General features: G+C 42.3%; 1 protein-coding gene across 8 annotated transcripts in view; it reads right to left on the bottom strand.

Annotated features, from left to right (window-relative positions):
- Nucleotides 1-14,142, bottom strand: part of SNCAIP (synuclein alpha interacting protein) — a 142,939-nt gene that overhangs the window by 12,832 nt on the left and 115,965 nt on the right. For all 8 annotated transcript variants that reach the window (XM_053665327.1, XM_037165553.2, XM_037165551.2 and 5 more), the window contains 3 exons: nucleotides 13,100-13,213; nucleotides 4,700-4,825; nucleotides 987-1,156 (listed from right to left, as the gene is read on the bottom strand). In XM_053665327.1, the coding sequence (XP_053521302.1) occupies nucleotides 987-1,156; nucleotides 4,700-4,825; nucleotides 13,100-13,213 (410 nt within the window). The remainder of the gene's footprint in view (nucleotides 1-986; nucleotides 1,157-4,699; nucleotides 4,826-13,099; nucleotides 13,214-14,142) is intronic.

Below are 14,142 nucleotides of genomic sequence, written 5' to 3'. Positions count from 1 at the left end.
AAATAATATGTGTGTGTGTATAATTTAAAAATAAGGCTTCATAATTTCCCTTTAAAATGTAAATTTTAAGGCTTATCCTCCTATTCTGTCAGCGCTGCATCAAACACTGAGTCCGATTTTTAGTGATTCTCTCCTCACTATGGCCACTGTAATTTGACCGCTGTTGTTTCCTAAGGGCTGACCTAGGTCCCAGGTGAGCGTCAGCTCCTGAATTCATCCACTCACCAAAGACCCACCTCTCCTCCAGTCCCTTCTCTTCAAATCTTGCCCAACAACCTCCCAGAAATGCTTCCCTGATGGCTAGGTGCGCATGCGCGTCAACGTAACAATCTCACAGAGCAGAGAACTGATTGTAGCTAGATGGAGTGTCTGAAGTAACATCATGCTGACTGAATAAGATTTTGTGTTCTGAGGGTTCATGAATCACCCGATTAATTTTTATAATACTTTACTGGTGATATTTTCTAGATTAACTAGAAAATATCTAGGGCCATATTTATAAAATTATAAAATTATAACTAGGGCTATAATTTCCCAACTAGATAGTTTTCTTTTTAGGAAAACTGAGAAACTGACTCATCCCTAGACTTTTCTCTCTTGTATGCCTTATGAGTTCCTAGAATACTAAGGATAGGAGTTTGGGACTGATGCCCACGTGTGCTCTCCACGCCGGCTCTGTAATCCAGCCCTGAGATGGGAACACAGAAAGAGAGTCTCTCTCTTTGCCTAATGTAGCTTAAATCCCCTGTTTTGAAAGCTTGCCTTGCATTTTTCATTTGTTTAAATATGATTCTGCCTCTGCAGAGATGGCACCTTTGACATGAATGCTGGCTGTGAGGGTTTGGGACAAAGAAAGAAAAGAAGAGGAGAACGCAAGGAAGCCCTCGTCTGATCCGCAAGGAGGAGCTTACCAAAGCACCTGGATAACACCTAAGCACAACGATGATGAGCCAGACCTGGTTCTTGGGAAATAAATAGGCACTTACTCCTTTAGCTGCTTGGTTAACTTCACCACCTGAGAGGCCAGTGACATGCAGGTCTCCACCACCACCAGGTACCGGGAACACAGGGTGTGCCCGTGACGCTCGGCGCTCTGGGAGGGCTTGTCCCCGGCATGGTTCTGCATGGTGACATTTGCTCCATATTCAACCAAGGTCTGTCAGAAAGCGCAGAGATATGGTGTCATATCTATCAAGACCCCCTTCTAACATTATTTTTAAATGACTGCAGCAGAAGGTTGAATGAAACTTTCCCTGTTGTTCCAAAATCAGTTACCAGAGCCCATAGCAGGACAGAGTGGGAGCAATGGGCACCATCACACATGAACAAAGAGCCTCTGGCTAGCTTTCGATAGTCAGTATCAGACACCTCTCTCTGGAGCCTATAAACATGCAGAAGAGCGGTCCTACTACCATCAACCCTGCCCCAGTCTCACTCAGAGGGAGGCTGGGAAGGGAAGAGGTTGCTGCCATCCTTAGAGCCCTGTCCTTTGTGAGGAGTGCAGGGCAGGGGCCATGATGAGACACTCTCCCTTTCGATGGGTGTTCTCGTGGGGTTGGGGATGACTGGAAGCAGGAGAGAGTGGCAATGTGTTTGCCAGTTCCTATTTACTCAGGCACCACACTTGGTCTGTTGCTGAGCCTAACCTGGATCAAGAATGAAATGGAGTGAAATGACAGGGTGAGGCTGGGCAGCAGCCTGCACTCCCACCATGTGCCAGGGTAGCAGTATGTTCCATGCACTGAGCAGATATTGTACAAGAGAGCTTGGTGTGAGCTTGTTACTAAAAATGGGAGGGTTCTCCAGCAGCAAGAGGCACTGGTATGCAACACTGGTAGAGGGAACTGTATGGACATGGAGGACATAAAGTTGGGGCACGTCTTCCCTGTCGGGTATCAGTGGGGAGGCTCCAGAGGGCCCTCGGAGGACTCCACCCACAGCGTGCATCTGCAGTCAGTGCCCAAAGGCTGCCGCAGAGGGTGTCAGCGGCCCACCACAGCAGGGCAAAGGAGCAGTGACCATGCCACACCACAGCAGTGGTCACTGCCCACCACAGCAGTGACCACAGCCGGGCAAAGGGAGAGCGCCATGATCTTTTCCAGTTAAGCAAATAGAGATATTTTTCCCTCCATACGGCCTCTTTGTCCCTAACACTGGAGCCCAGAAGAGAGAGGAGAACAGGAACTAATGTGGAGCGTAAAAAGCCTGACATATTCTTTGACATGAGATAGAGCACTGGATTTATTTTACTAATAGGTAATGTTTTTCCCATATGCAATACTTGCAATTCTTAAATTCCTAGACTACTTAGACTCGGAGGTCATGAAGGAGCTCCACTCTCCTTCAAGTTTATGATCACTCGCCATGAAAGGTCAATCTGCCAGCAAGTCATTGCCACCTACCTCACAGGAGGCAGGGAGACCATCTCGGCCTGAGCTCTCCAAGCTGAGCTCTCCGAGGGGCTCGGTGTAAACACACCCAGTGAGCACTCCCTTGACTCAGCCTCTGCATCTTTCTTTTCGATGTTTTTCAAACCTCGTCCCCTTCCCACCTCATAAGGAGCCTCACTCACCTCCTCTTCTACTCTGTCTCTTTGTGTTTTTTTTCAGTCTCACACCCAGCGGACAGACCCACTTCCAAGATTACCCAAGTTTCCACATCCGTGGAATCGAGTGCCAAAAACATCATCTGTGCTAAGTGGTGTAATGAACGCTCTGAAAGGGCAGGGTGCCTCTCTCACAGACTCCAAAGAAAAATAACTGAACTCCCAAGCAGAGTCGGTGATAGCAGCTCGTTTTCTTTGGCTTTCCATCATTTATTAGCTGATAAAGAAGTTCATTTCAAAACTAGTAAATACTAGAGTATTTTGTTGAATGGAAAAACAAAGTTTTCCATTTTTATTCAATTACTTTTCTTCCACAAAAAATAAGGCTACTCCTTTCATCTTTCTGCAGATCCTGGTAATAATTTAAATTTCTCTCTTTTCTATGCTCTCCAATTTCTCATCACTCTTTTTACAACTTGGTGCCTTAAATTAGAAGTTTTATCCTTTGCCAGCAATAGTGGGGAAACTTTTAAACACTTGGAATATTTTCTATCAATTTAGCTCTTAAAAGAGCAGTTGTATGTGGGCTGATATTCTAGAGAGCTCTCTGATTTAAAAAAATCATTACCTCCTGTCTTCTACTTTATAGCTTTTCCATATCTCCTCATGTCATTTCCTGAGTTCTCTCTACTTTCCTGAGCAACTGGTTCTCGCTACCCAGTATTCTCTATTAGATACAGTTTACCTTCTTCACAGTACAGCCTCAATAAGTACCTGATAAATGAGCACATTAAGTTTGCACTAAAAGAAACAACACATAATAAGGCAAAAAAGAGTGTTGCTTTCTTCGAGTTGTTGTATACATCTCACATATTTGAACTGTATGAACTTGGTGAAGTTTCTCTAATCATGGCTGGCAGCCACATGTTGTCAACAGCTCTGCCAGAGGCGTGGGAACCCAGCCAGAGATGTTGGGCCATTTTCGACCATAGGAATGGTGTGATCGCTCTGATTCTGGTTAATTATGATTACTGTTCACAAATTAAATTCCAGGCCAAATCTAAACCCACTTTCCAATTCAAAGCCTTTCTTCTCTTCACACGGTCGCTCTTCTTCCACCAGTTCTTGCCTCCACTCTTCGGCCAGCCTCTCTCTTCGCTGTGCCCCTCGGAGCCTTCACATTCTTTTCTGGGTGAAGAGGGCTGTCTGGTTTTTACATTCGCACATGAAGACCTTGCTGGACTCTGCTAGCCTGTGCTGCTGTGATGGTGGCTGGGTCAGGCTCAGCTTCATGCAGCTATGCATTTAGCTGAAGAACAAGATGCCAACCCCCCCCCCGCCCCGTAGGAAGCCCACCCTCTCTGAGCAGCCCTCCTGGACACCCCTCATGTGGTTTGGGGCAGGAAGAAGGACCTCCTTCCCCTCCCCTGTGGCTCTGCTTCCCAACATTTTTACATGATTGCACACATAGATTAGAGTAATACTTGTAAGCATAGTTGTCTATAAGTATGAGGCCACCTGAGGCCAGTGGGTAAAGTGGCTGGTCAACCAAGGCCGTGGCTAGTCTGCCCAATAGTTGAGGGGATTGGTATCTGACTCCTTCCTGTAGCCAATTCTGGCCTTTTCAAATGCATGTGAGAGGCTAAGTCCTGCCATATAGAAAGGGGAATGACTACAGTATACTCTCTCTAGCCTACTACTCCTTACTCTGAAGAATTCTTCTAATACATTCTTAACAAAATTGGTCCCGTTATTCATGCATTTGAGAAGAAGTATGCCAATGTGCTAATGGTAGCAAGAACTGTCTGCTATTTGAGAGACTGAGAGTGATTTCTGGTAGTGATGGCCTGCTGCCTGGAGAGCAGGGGAAACCTAATGTCTATTGTCATCAGCATTGGGGTTTTAAGGTGATGATGAGAGAGAAGGAATAGCTCCTTTCAACATCCTGTGGCACTCAAGGAGAGTCTTGTAGGGTTCTTCTGCCTATACCTGTGTGGATTTCTAGAAATACAAAAACATCAGTATAACTCCTTATTATCTACCACAATAGAAAAAGCTGATTTGATCCATTCTTCCAGAGAACATTTCCATTTTTTTTTTTTTGCATTACTTGATAAACTAATTTCACGGTTGGAAGCAGCGGGGCCTGTGTACCTGTATGCACCCAAGGTAGCCGTGCTGTGAGGCTACATGCACAGCGCTGTTGCCATCCTGGTCCACTTCGTCCAACGAGATGCCCTGTTCTTGCATAAACTGAAGAAGCCACAGAAGAATCTTTTCCTATAAACATGAAGATGGTTGGAATTAATGAAATATCATGAGGGGAAATCTAATATCAAGTCAGAGGAATACAACATTCTAAACTGTGAAGATAAGATACAACTACACTTACCATATCACGAGAAAATCCCATGCAGTATGAACTGAAAACCCACCAGTCTCTGACTAAAGTTAGTGAAAGTTGATCTGCACGAAGTCTGAGGACCTCCTCAAAGTCACAGGGCTAGTCACAAATCCAAACTGGAAACCAGAATCCAAGTCTTTTGGTTCCAAGGCATGTTTTTGCTGCCCTGTTATACTGTCTGTAGGCTGAAGGAGTATTACTATAAAACCTTGAACTATTGAGATAACTACCTTCTGCGTTTCAGCTTATAACACTTCAACACTATGCCTTCCTAATTCCAAACCTCCTGCAGCCAACAGGCTTGCAAAATGAGGCCACATGGATACATGGAACAGACCGACAGCTGTCAGGGCGGTAGGAGAGTACATCGAAGAAGGTGAAGGGATTAGCCAAAGAACATATATGCATAGGCCATGGACACACAGACAACAGTGCAGTGAAGGCCGGGGGTGGTGGAGGGTGGTGGAGGTGGTCAAAGGGGAGGAAAATGGGGGACATCAGTATTAGTGTCAACAATAAAGTAAATAAAATTTAAAAACAAAGTGGCACCATCTTGAGTTACCAGGTATGAGATAACCTCACCAAAACACAACTGGGACTCTCTTGATGATCAGACCAAGTATCAGTCATGTTCAAAGGCAAGGCTTTCTCCTCTTCCATGTGGAGGGAGGGCACCTAAAGCTCTGAACACAACCTCTCAAAAACTAAGACAGAACAGCCAGTGTGTGTTACCATAATCCATTTGCATTTTACCCACAGAGTATTTTCATGTTATGTTTGGCCTATGCAGAAAGCTGGGGGATGGGATTTCACTGTTTAAAAATAGAAAAATTAAATATAATGTTAAAAAAATATGAGAGTGGTAAAAACAACAGCATGGAGTTTAGTGGGTGGAATTTGACATTTAAAAAGATGATCATGTGTTTGAAATAGCCTTGAACCTCTCCTTAGCCTTCTAAAGGATTTCTTTCCAGTTATTTGCTTGGACTGGTCATGAACTTTTATACTTTTCTGGATTAAATTTGCCTTCACCTTCTGAACATGCCAACTAATCTGCTAAAGGAATGCTGGATAAAAACAGCCAGCCCCTTTAATGTTTCACCCGCCATGTGAGGAACAGGGCTCTGTTTATGAAGGCATCTGAGACATCAGGGACAGACTGACATTTGCACAACACTTTTTCCACATGAGCAAGCAGGGAGTAAGACCCCTAGAGCAAGAGGAGAAAAATGTAATCAGTGCCTACAACCTATGAAGAATGCACCCAGGGAGAGCAGAGTGGGTGTTAGCTGCAGGAACAGACAGACCTTGTAGAAAGTGAAACCCTCAATGTGCCCAGAGAATGAGGTGGAATGGAGTCTGGAGGCCAGGCTGGGAGTTAGAGTCTGGATAAGGATCTGCCCATAGGCTTAACCCTTTTCTTTAAGAGGCCAACTTGGGGAAAGTTGGAGCTGAAATTTGAACCAGAGCAGGTGCTGTTTCACATAAATAAGGTAGAACAATTTGTTTTATTTTTCTTAATTTGGTGGGGAAAAATAGATTAGTTTTATTTGGAGACAGAGGATGGCACCATGTGATGGATCTTAACTGCTTTAAAGATCCTGGTGGGTGGGTGTATCTCAGGATAAAGGACACACCCCCTGGTTTGAAGTCGATGGCTAAGACATAGAGGCATCAAGAGGGCAGGCTGCTGCAGCTCTGCCGATGCATAGAACAGGCCTGCCATCCTCAGTGGGTCGCTCTCAAGCTTGTGGGGATTTGGCTCGCTCCAGGGCATTAAATCATGGAACTGAAGCACTGTGGAGTGCCAGAGATTTCAGTGAAGCATCCAACTCAAACGGTCTTATTTTACAAATCAGAAAACTGAAAAAGGTAACTGTGTATTTTCTGGTATTCCAGCAGCTTTTTTCCCTTAGTTACATTCAGAGGAGTTTGAGATATTTAGAAATGTCTTATAAGTTACCTTCTTGCCAGGCATATTTTCCTATTTTTCACACTCAATGAAATATAGTGGCTGTGTCTATCCCACGTGCACAGAAAACATCCTTTCACAGAGTTCTGACTTTTAGCAATGGGGCTGTAGGAAATGGAATACTGTGTTTCATCAGAGCAGGAGCTTTCCCCTTGCGGACATCTGGGAGAGAATCTAGATACCTGGTCTTCGTGGGGGCTTGGTGACGTGAGAACAAGACAAGGTCTGTGCAAGGCAAGGCTTGCTGTGGCCCCTGATGGCTCTCCAGGTGAGGGCTCTCCAGGTGAGGGCTCTCCAGGTGAGGGCTCTCCAGGTAACGTCTGTATTGTTACAATGCCCTGCCTTCTTTTCTTACGATGGCATGGATAACTCTTCCTTACCATTAAAGATCCTATCTAATTCAATACACAGGACTTACATACAGGAAAAACCATTATTTTATTGTTCACAGTAAGACAGGTCTTTGCCCAGCATCTCCATTTCAATTTTGTGTTCTACACTGGACAACTTTAATAAAAAGAGATGCCATTGGCTTGCCCACTGACCTATTGTATGGAGACAAAAATCTCCTCTATGACTATCAGAAGGGTCTGGATGACTATATGCCAGTTCTAACAATCAACATTTAGGATTTCTGCAACAGACACGGAGATGGCTAGAATCCCCTGGTTTTGGTAAAAGCAATGAGCACCCCCTTTCAGAGAAAAGTTGATATCACTGCAGAGATCCACTGTCCTACAACTTAAACAAGTTAAACTTAACAAATATCTAGTTAGGAGAACAGAACAAATACAGCTGTTCTATCCACCCAAGAAGGCCGTTATGATGCTTATGTGTATTATTCATGCAAATATGCAAGGGGGTCCACCTCTTCCCTCTTGGACCGTTAGCACTCCAACATACACACATCCACCCCTGCCCCACCCCTCTGAGGGTGAAGATGTTAAAGGACAAATATGACCTCAGATCTATGCTTTACCAAAAGGAGGGCATCCAATGTAGTCATGTGGATGGAGAGGCTCTTCTGTATTATTTCCCTTTCACAGAATGCCTCTCCAATTTACATTCCATCCATACACCCACATGTCTGTCTATGCACATTCAACTTTCATTGTTGACTAAAAACTCCCTTCATCTATTAGTTTTGTCTTCTGGGAATGTTCTACACTTTTGTAACCAGTTATAATATTTTGTTTTGTGTGTTCCTAAAGGCAATGTGATTGTTTAAAAAGGCAATTAATATATGTAATTTATGAGACTTGCTGAACAAAGTCTAATAAAAATGTAATTGAAAAGTATGCTACAGGTTTATTACTGGTATAAATAATATATCTACAGTTTTCAATGTGACCGTAAGTTCTGAAGGAGGCAGCTCTGTCTGTGACCATAGATCATCCAATCTAACAGGCCATCAATTATAAGATTAATCCCAGTTTTGAGATGTTAAAATGTAAAATAAATGGCCAGTGGTAATTTCACAGTGTCGTCTACTGTGAGATAAAGGTAGAATCCAGAGACAGTACAAGGTGGGGAAAAGGACCTCTAAGAAATGATTAAATAGGTTAAGGACTGAGTAAATCTTTGGTAAGATTCTTTTATGTTTTACTAATGGTGAAATAAACTAAATAATATTGATAGCCATTAAAATAATAAGTTGGAAAATATCCAATAACCATAAGAGCCAACATTTATCCAGCATCTACTATGTGCCCCCAGTGGGCAGCGCTCCTGTGGCCTTTCTCCTTGGGTTCCCAAAGCAACCCTGTGAGGAAGATTCCATCACCTGCATTTGAAAGATGAAGAAATTGAAGTCCAAGGAGATCTTTTAATTTAAAAACGAAATGTATCAAGGCCAATGACTAGTGAGTGGTAGGGCTAAGATTTGAATGCAAACAGCTCGACTCAGGAGCTGATGTTCTCCATGACTCTGTTTTCTGGGTGTGAATATCCACAACTGTTCGGTGCCCCATGACCCCAGAGTCCGTAAAGAACATGCTCCTGTTGTGCCCTTGGGTCACAGAAATCATGGTTAGCTGCTCGGGGGTGTGTGGGTTCATGGGGACTCTGCGTCATTTATGCTTTTTCAAAGACCAGTTCTTGGAGAGCAGATGGATGCTCATGCTAATCAAAGTTTTTTCCATTTTGCTTTCATCTGCAATCACAGCACTCTCGGTGTTGTTTACTTATTTCTACTCCATGATGGTAAAACAATAAAGCCAAAGGAATACTTCCCTTTTTAAAGTAAGCCATGGAAAAACAATAACACAGCTCGCAGGTGCATCTCCCCGCCTGCACGCCTCTCACTGTTGTGACCCTTCCTAGGAAATGCTGAGCCTTTTCTTTTTTTCCAAAAAGCTCCCCGCTGCACCAACTCTGTATCAGGACAAACATTTAAAAGGGAGAATGAACACTACAGTGTGGGCAAAGGTATTCTAGGTCAATGCTCACTGCTACGATGAGGTGGTTTTTGTAGCAGAATCGCTGGACTGAAAAGCCATGTGAATGATTCAGAAACAAAACGACGGCAGGTGTGAAGTTGAGAGTAACAGAGCCCACAGAACCAGTGACCAGTGCAAAAGAGGCCGAATCTCTGGGCAGCTGAAGGGAGAGGTTTGCTGGGAGCCTGGACGAGACCATCTGAACCTTCATGTTTGAATAAAACAGCCCATTACCCAGGCAGCAGCCTTGACTGGAGACGATTCTGTCTGAATCGTTTTGCTAGCAACGTCTGTCCCAAGAAACAGCAAAGCAGGCCTCTCAGAGGACACCCCCACGCACTGCAGAGTCTCTGCACAACTTTCGCCTCCACGCTCCCAGTGCTGGCTCTGCAAGGTACAATCCGGCAATGAAATAATTGTACCCTCTGAGACTTCATGTGTCAAGATGAGGAAAATCAATTCCTATCATCCAAAGATCTATCACTGCAGGACACCACCATAAACTGCTGGCTACCCTGTGGTACTGGAGTCTTTAAAGGTAATTTTTACAAGAAAAGGACACAAATTGGGAGTCAAATTGAGCCCATTCTTTATGAATCTATATGAGGGGCAGAGGGCAACTAAAACCAAGAGAAGAATTTTCCTCTGTACTGTCCTTTTGAGAAGTATTTACTGAAGAAACAAAACCAGAACACACTCAAGTGTCTGCTTGATGTAGAAAAACTTGCATGTGCTGAATCCATTAGAAAACTGTTCAATAACAGTCTTCCTTGTGAAAATATTAGCCTTGTAATGGTTCCAAGTTCAGCATCTCCACAGGTTATCTGTTACATCAGTGGCTATGGCGGATGTAGGGTGGCTGGACAGAATTCAGTTCTAATGGGTTTCTACATTTTCCACTTGGGCGGGAAAGCTCTCCTAAGGGCACTGCTGGCCAGTCCTGCTCCAAGCTGTACTTCAGGTTATTAAAAATGCTTATCAGCTTGAAATAACAACCTGAAGACTGATACTAGCATGAAGCAAATGTCTGACACCGCTCTTCACATAGGTCACTAATTTCCATATTTTCCTTTGGATCAGCCAAGTAAGCCACACTATTACCCCATCAGTTCCAGAAAGGGCACTTTCTTTTGTTCTGTCCCAATAGCTTCCAAATTATGAGAAACCTGCTGTGAGAGCTGAATAGAGAAACTGGCATATATAAGCAACATTTCCCAAGACAAAGACTGCCAGGCGCCAGATTATTTACTTTGAGTCTCAGGACAGCAATGCAACCCTTTCCTCCTTTTCTTCGGCAAACTCTAGCAAAAGTACAGGCAGTCTTTCCACTAATATCGAAATTCCTTGTTAACCTTTACATAAGCAGATCAAATCAGGGGTATGAAACAATTATTCTGACAATTTGAGAATAAATTAAATTCTGTTTTACACTGAAAACAATTTATAAAGATTAGCAGTGATTTAATTCCATTGGTCATTCGAAAATTGTATTCTGTCCTTTGCCACTACAAAAAGGAACATCCTTAGCAAATGCTTATTAACAGTTACAATTGTTTGCAGGCTATCACGCTATATAATACACACACATATATGGAGCAATCACTTCAAAGATAGTGGCTTTTACAAATTTTAAATGTTCTTCCTGCTACTTTCTTCAGCTTTATAAATTTAGTATATGTACTCACATCTTCAATAAGCTGTGTAAGGTGCTCCATACATCATAATATGTTGTTAGATAAAATTGTAAAAAAAAGACTTCTGCATGTGGGCAAGAAGTCTTTGTGGGCACTGTGGGCAAGCTGTACAAATTATGTACACAGATGGAGACAAAACAAAATCTAGACCGAAGTCAGAGGACTTGAGATCCAGTCTTTGCTCTCACTAGCCATTAAGAACATGTGCAAGTCACTTAACTTTCTTCAGTCTCCTAATCTACAGAGTGGGGTTAAAAACAAGACGATCTCACTGCTAGGATTATATCCCAAGAACCCTGAAACACCAATCCAAAAGAACCAATGCTCCTCAATGTTCATAGCAACACAATTTACCATAGCCAAGTGTTGGAAGCAACCTAGGTGCCCATCGGTAAATGAATGGATCAAAAAACTATGGTACATTTTACACAATGGAATTCTATGCAGCAGAAAGAAAGAAGGAGCTCCTACCCTTTACAACAGCACGGATGGAACTGGAAAGCATTATGCTGAGTGAAATAAGCCAGGTGGTAAAAGTCAAATACCATATGATCTCACCTTTAACAGGAACTAAACAACAAAACAGACAAACAAAATATAACCAAAGATACTGAAATAGAGAACAGGCTGACAGTGACCAGAGGGGAGAGGGGAGGGAATTTCAGAGGGAAAGGAGAAGGGTTGCAGGAACAAGTATAAAGGACACATGGACAAAAACGAGCAGGGTGGGTGGGCTGGGATGGGAGTAAAAGACGGAACACTGTACTTGAATACCAATTAAAGTAAAAAAACAACATGATGTAACAGAGTTGTTTTAAGAAATAAGTAGATAATGTACACAAATGCTAATGACATGATGCCTGGTACATAAAGGAAACAGTACATATTAATATATGTATATTAATTGAAGTTACAAAGGCACAAAATAAACCATCACCTAACATGACCTGCACTAGAGGAAGACTGGTAATATTCTTCAAGTCAATGTTTTGAACTTGAGATTGTCATGCTTGAAAAAGCATAATCTCTTGTTGACAAGACTACAGTTTATTGCCACTGGGGAAGGTTTACAAAGCCAAAGGGGATACGGTGATACGCATGAAAAGCAATTTTCTTCTCTACAAACAAACAAAATTGAATCTATTTTAATAGAGTGTTGACTTTGTTCTTTAAGACTCTGATTGGCATTTTGTGGTGACAACTTTTTTAAAGAGATAATTATATTCATTGCCTCCCAGAGAGTTAGTGACGAGTCTTCACCACACACACTGGACAGTGATCTGTGCATGTTAATCACTCACACTGGGATTTCCTGCGGTGGAAACTGGTTGTAGCTGAGACGCATCTAGTCAGCACAATGGCTCATCGTTAACAGGGGGAGACCTCCTTGGTTACTGTCTCACTAGATTTCTACAATTTTTTCTTAATTTGGGGTTCAAGAATATAGCATTTTTCTTTAATTTTTAAGATTTTATTTATTTATTTATCTTTAGAAGGGAAGGAGAGAGGGGGAGAAACATCAATGTATGGTTGCCTTTCGTGCGTCCCCTGCTGGGAACTGACCTGCAGGGAACCGGCCCAACCCAGGCGTGTGCCCTGTCTGGGAATTGAACCTCGATTGTCTGGTTCGCAGGCTCGCGCTCAATCCACTGAGCTACACCAGCCAGGGCAACATTTTCCTTTCTGACAGAAGTTAAATGTGTTTATCGTAGAAAATTTGGAAAATACTGAAATATACAAAAATAAAAGGAAAAGAAAAGCTACTTCTAATTCTACTCTGAGTGATAACTACTACAAATATGCCGTGACAGGATTTTTTGTTTTCTGCTTTTGTTTTTTTCTTAGTCTTAGTATCTGTTTCTCTCTCTCTCCAAAGTTTAAAGTTGGTACCAAATTACAGGAACAGTTTTATATTATACATTTTAACTTAAATATTATATAATGGATACTTCCCTGTAAAATTTCATCACATCATGCATCTTCATTATTTATCTAATTTCCTATTCTGGTTGTTTTAGAACTTTTTTCATTAAAAATTCCCCCCACCTGGCCGAAGCATGCCGCGTAATGGATGAGGCTGGGAAAATCCTTGGAGCAGCTCAGCTCCGCAATGGCTTCTGTTTCGCTCACCATCCAGCGCACACACTCCAACTGACCATTCTAGATTTTGGAGAAAAGATAGAAATAAATGCAAGGTAATTCAGGTCTGAAAAGTAGCTCATAGGTGGTCATTTTACCAAGGGAAGAAAAATCATGTGAATTTTGCCTTACATATCAGGCTTCACTTATTTAAAATACAGGTATATCACCTATAAATCTGGTATGTGGTTCTGGCTCTAAATCAACTATAGAATTTACTTAAGTACATTTTTGTAATTTTAGTCAGTTATTTTAAAATCACTATGTTGAGGTATAATTTGCATATCAGAAAATATACCCTTTTAAAGTATACAACTTGATGAATTTTGACAAATACATACTCACTAGTAACTACAACTCCAATAAAGATATAGATTTCCATCACCCCACCCCACACACACAAAAAAACAAAACCCCAAACCCAAACTTCTGCTAGTCTATTGCTCTCATTTCTGTCACCTTCACCCCAGGCGGCCACTGATATAATTTCTATCACCATAAATTAGACTATGAACTCTTGCATCTGGCTTCTTTCATTCAGCATAACACTTCAGTGATTCATCCAAGCTACTGCTTATATTAATAGTTTATTCTTTTTTATTGTGAAGAAGTATTCCATTGCATGAATATATCACAATTTGTTTACCCACTAACTTTCAGAATAAGATTTTTCCCTTGAAAAGCTAAAATGTTATGACTCCAAAATAAAGAAAAATAGCCCCATGATACCGGCTCCAACACTGCCTCACTGACGCCTTCCCTGACTCTGTGCCCACAATAGCTCCTTTCTCCTGTGCTGAGACCCCATACTGTGCAGTCCAGGAAGGCGGTGTGACATATACAACCCAGTGATTAAGACCCAGACTTTGGAATGGATTTACATCTTTAATCCCCCACTTAGTTACAAGACCTTGATCAAGTTACTTCACCTCTCTGACACTCAATTTTCT

This window comes from Artibeus jamaicensis, unplaced genomic scaffold, assembly GCF_021234435.1.
Source record: "Artibeus jamaicensis isolate MK-2021 breed Jamaican fruit bat unplaced genomic scaffold, CSHL_Jam_final contig_402, whole genome shotgun sequence".
Lineage (NCBI taxonomy): Eukaryota > Metazoa > Chordata > Mammalia > Chiroptera > Phyllostomidae > Artibeus > Artibeus jamaicensis.
Note: the sequence above shows the minus strand (reverse complement) of the source record. Positions and strands in the feature narration are given on the sequence as shown.